Here is a 2180-nt window from a genome sequence, read left to right as displayed (position 1 = left end):
AAACACCGGCACAGATCATTTACCTTCCGATCATTGTGCAGAGCATTACAGATCTGACGATACGCATTGTGGATCAGAACGGACAATTGCTTGATTTTCGAGGAGAAGAAATAACTGTCAGGTTACATGTATAATACACGGCATGCTCGTGCTGAACAAGGCGGATCAAGTGACACGAGATACGAAGTTTGCATTACAAACATCTGCTACTACTACTACGACTACTACTACAACGTACAGTAATCGGAAGAAGCTAAGTTCGATAAACGTTGAATTTTTACAATCGTTGGGATTTATTGTACGAGAAGTTTGAAACTATGTGCGACATTTTAAATGTTGGGAGCGAGCCGATCTTTGATTATCGCATCGTCAAGATTGAAACTCACACGTACAATCCGTATGTGAACCCGACATTTGAATACAGTAATGAGATACGCATACCTATACAACAGCAGGACTTGTACACTTTACCGTGTCAAAGTTTTCTTTACGTCGAAAAAAAAATAACGTTAACGATGAAAGATGAAGAAGAAGTATATCTGGGTAATAATTGTGTAGCTTTTATGTTCGTTGAGATTCGCTATGAACTCAATGGTATGGAGATTGATCGTAATAGAAACGTTGGAATAACTAGCACGATCAAAAATTATATATCGCTAACACATGATAAAAGCATGGCCATAAAGAATGCTGGTTGGGATATAAAACAACATGCGGACGAAAATAGTTACTTTAGTTTCTGCNTACCACTCAGCATGTTATTAGGATTTTGCGAGGACTACAAACGTACGGTTATCAATGCACGTCATGAACTAATTTTAATACGATCGCGCAACGACAAAAACTGCATAACAGCAATTTCTCAGGTAGATCGTGAGCCATTACATGGAAACATTGAATCATTCAAAGTGCAATGGCGAATTCCACATGTAGTGTTGAACGATGTCACGAAGCTCTCGCTACTACGAACTCTGGAAAGCGGACGGTATTTGACCATGAGTTTCCGTTCATGGGATCTCTATGAGTTTCCATTATTACAAAGCACGACTAAACATTCCTGGACCGTAAAAACGGCGACACAACTGGAGAAACCGAGATACGTCATATTTGCGCTACAGACTGCTCGAAGAAACGATATGTCAGCAGATGTCACGCGATTCGATCACTGTCAGTTGACCAACGTAAAACTTTATCTCAACTCTAAATTCTATCCTTATGACGACTTGCATTTAGATTTTGATAGAAAAAATTATGCCGTTTTGTACAATATGTACACAAATTTCCGTAAAACGTACTACGAATGTGGTGTTGTAATACCATTTCTCACGATTTACAACTTTCTGCAATGTGATCCTTTAGTGGTCATTGATTGCTCACGTCAAAACGAGGCTGTCAAAAGTGCAACCGTCGATGTGCGNATTGAATTCGATTGCAAAGAAAATATACCTGCAAATACTACAGCCTATTGTCTCATTTTGCACGATCGTGTGGTTGAATACAACCCGTTAACTAACGTAGTACGCAAAATTACTTAAATTGTGACATCAGCATTTCTCCCCTCCATAATCTGAAAATCATTTAAGAGCGAAAGTACTTGATAGATAACATTTGTCTTTTTGTTGGTTACACGATTACGTCAACATGCTTGTACCGACGTTTGTGGATCTGCAAGGATTTGTAGTAGAAAAAAAATTTATTGTCGAGGAAGTAGCGGTATTGCGAAAAGGCACTGTTCTCTTGCACTACATTTTTGAAAGCCCTTTTCCGTGGAGTCTACTCGCACGGTCAGACAGGCCAGCAGCTTCTTGGCTGATAATGCATCATCACGGTCTGTGTTGGAAGGATGGAAGTGTTGCATACTGCAGAGCAAAGAATTTGATTACAGCAGCTATTTGTGGCACCGCGGAAAATGATGACAACTCATCTTCACTCGTCTATGTTAAAGGTCNTGAAAAATGTAACTGGCTAGCTGATATTCTTGATAGTGACGTACGACGTGGATTAATTATTAAAACAGTGGATGCTTATTACGACGATATTGCTTTTTTAAATAAGTTGAATGTATTGAATTGTCTACGTCGTGAAAAACATGTAAAACACTGTGCATTACAAAATGTATTTAAAATATTTAATTGTTGGTCTAAACGACAATAAAATGTTATACAAAACTTTGTTTGCAC

At 38.5% G+C, this 2180-nt stretch overlaps 1 protein-coding gene across 1 annotated transcript; it reads left to right on the top strand.

The window, feature by feature from the left end:
• The first annotated feature begins 515 nt into the window (after positions 1 to 515).
• On the top strand, positions 516 to 1535 carry LOC109862735. The gene has a single exon (XM_020442870.1). It carries the CDS (start codon positions 516 to 518, stop codon positions 1533 to 1535), a length of 1020 nt encoding a protein of 339 aa, XP_020298459.1.
• The last annotated feature ends 645 nt before the right edge of the window (positions 1536 to 2180 follow it).

The sequence above is a fragment of the Pseudomyrmex gracilis genome, unplaced genomic scaffold (genome assembly GCF_002006095.1).
Source record: "Pseudomyrmex gracilis isolate BER0280 unplaced genomic scaffold, ASM200609v1 scaffold_2299, whole genome shotgun sequence".
Taxonomy (NCBI): domain Eukaryota; kingdom Metazoa; phylum Arthropoda; class Insecta; order Hymenoptera; family Formicidae; genus Pseudomyrmex; species Pseudomyrmex gracilis.
The sequence above is the reverse complement of the archived record's forward strand: the minus strand, read 5'-3'. Positions and strand labels throughout refer to the sequence as shown.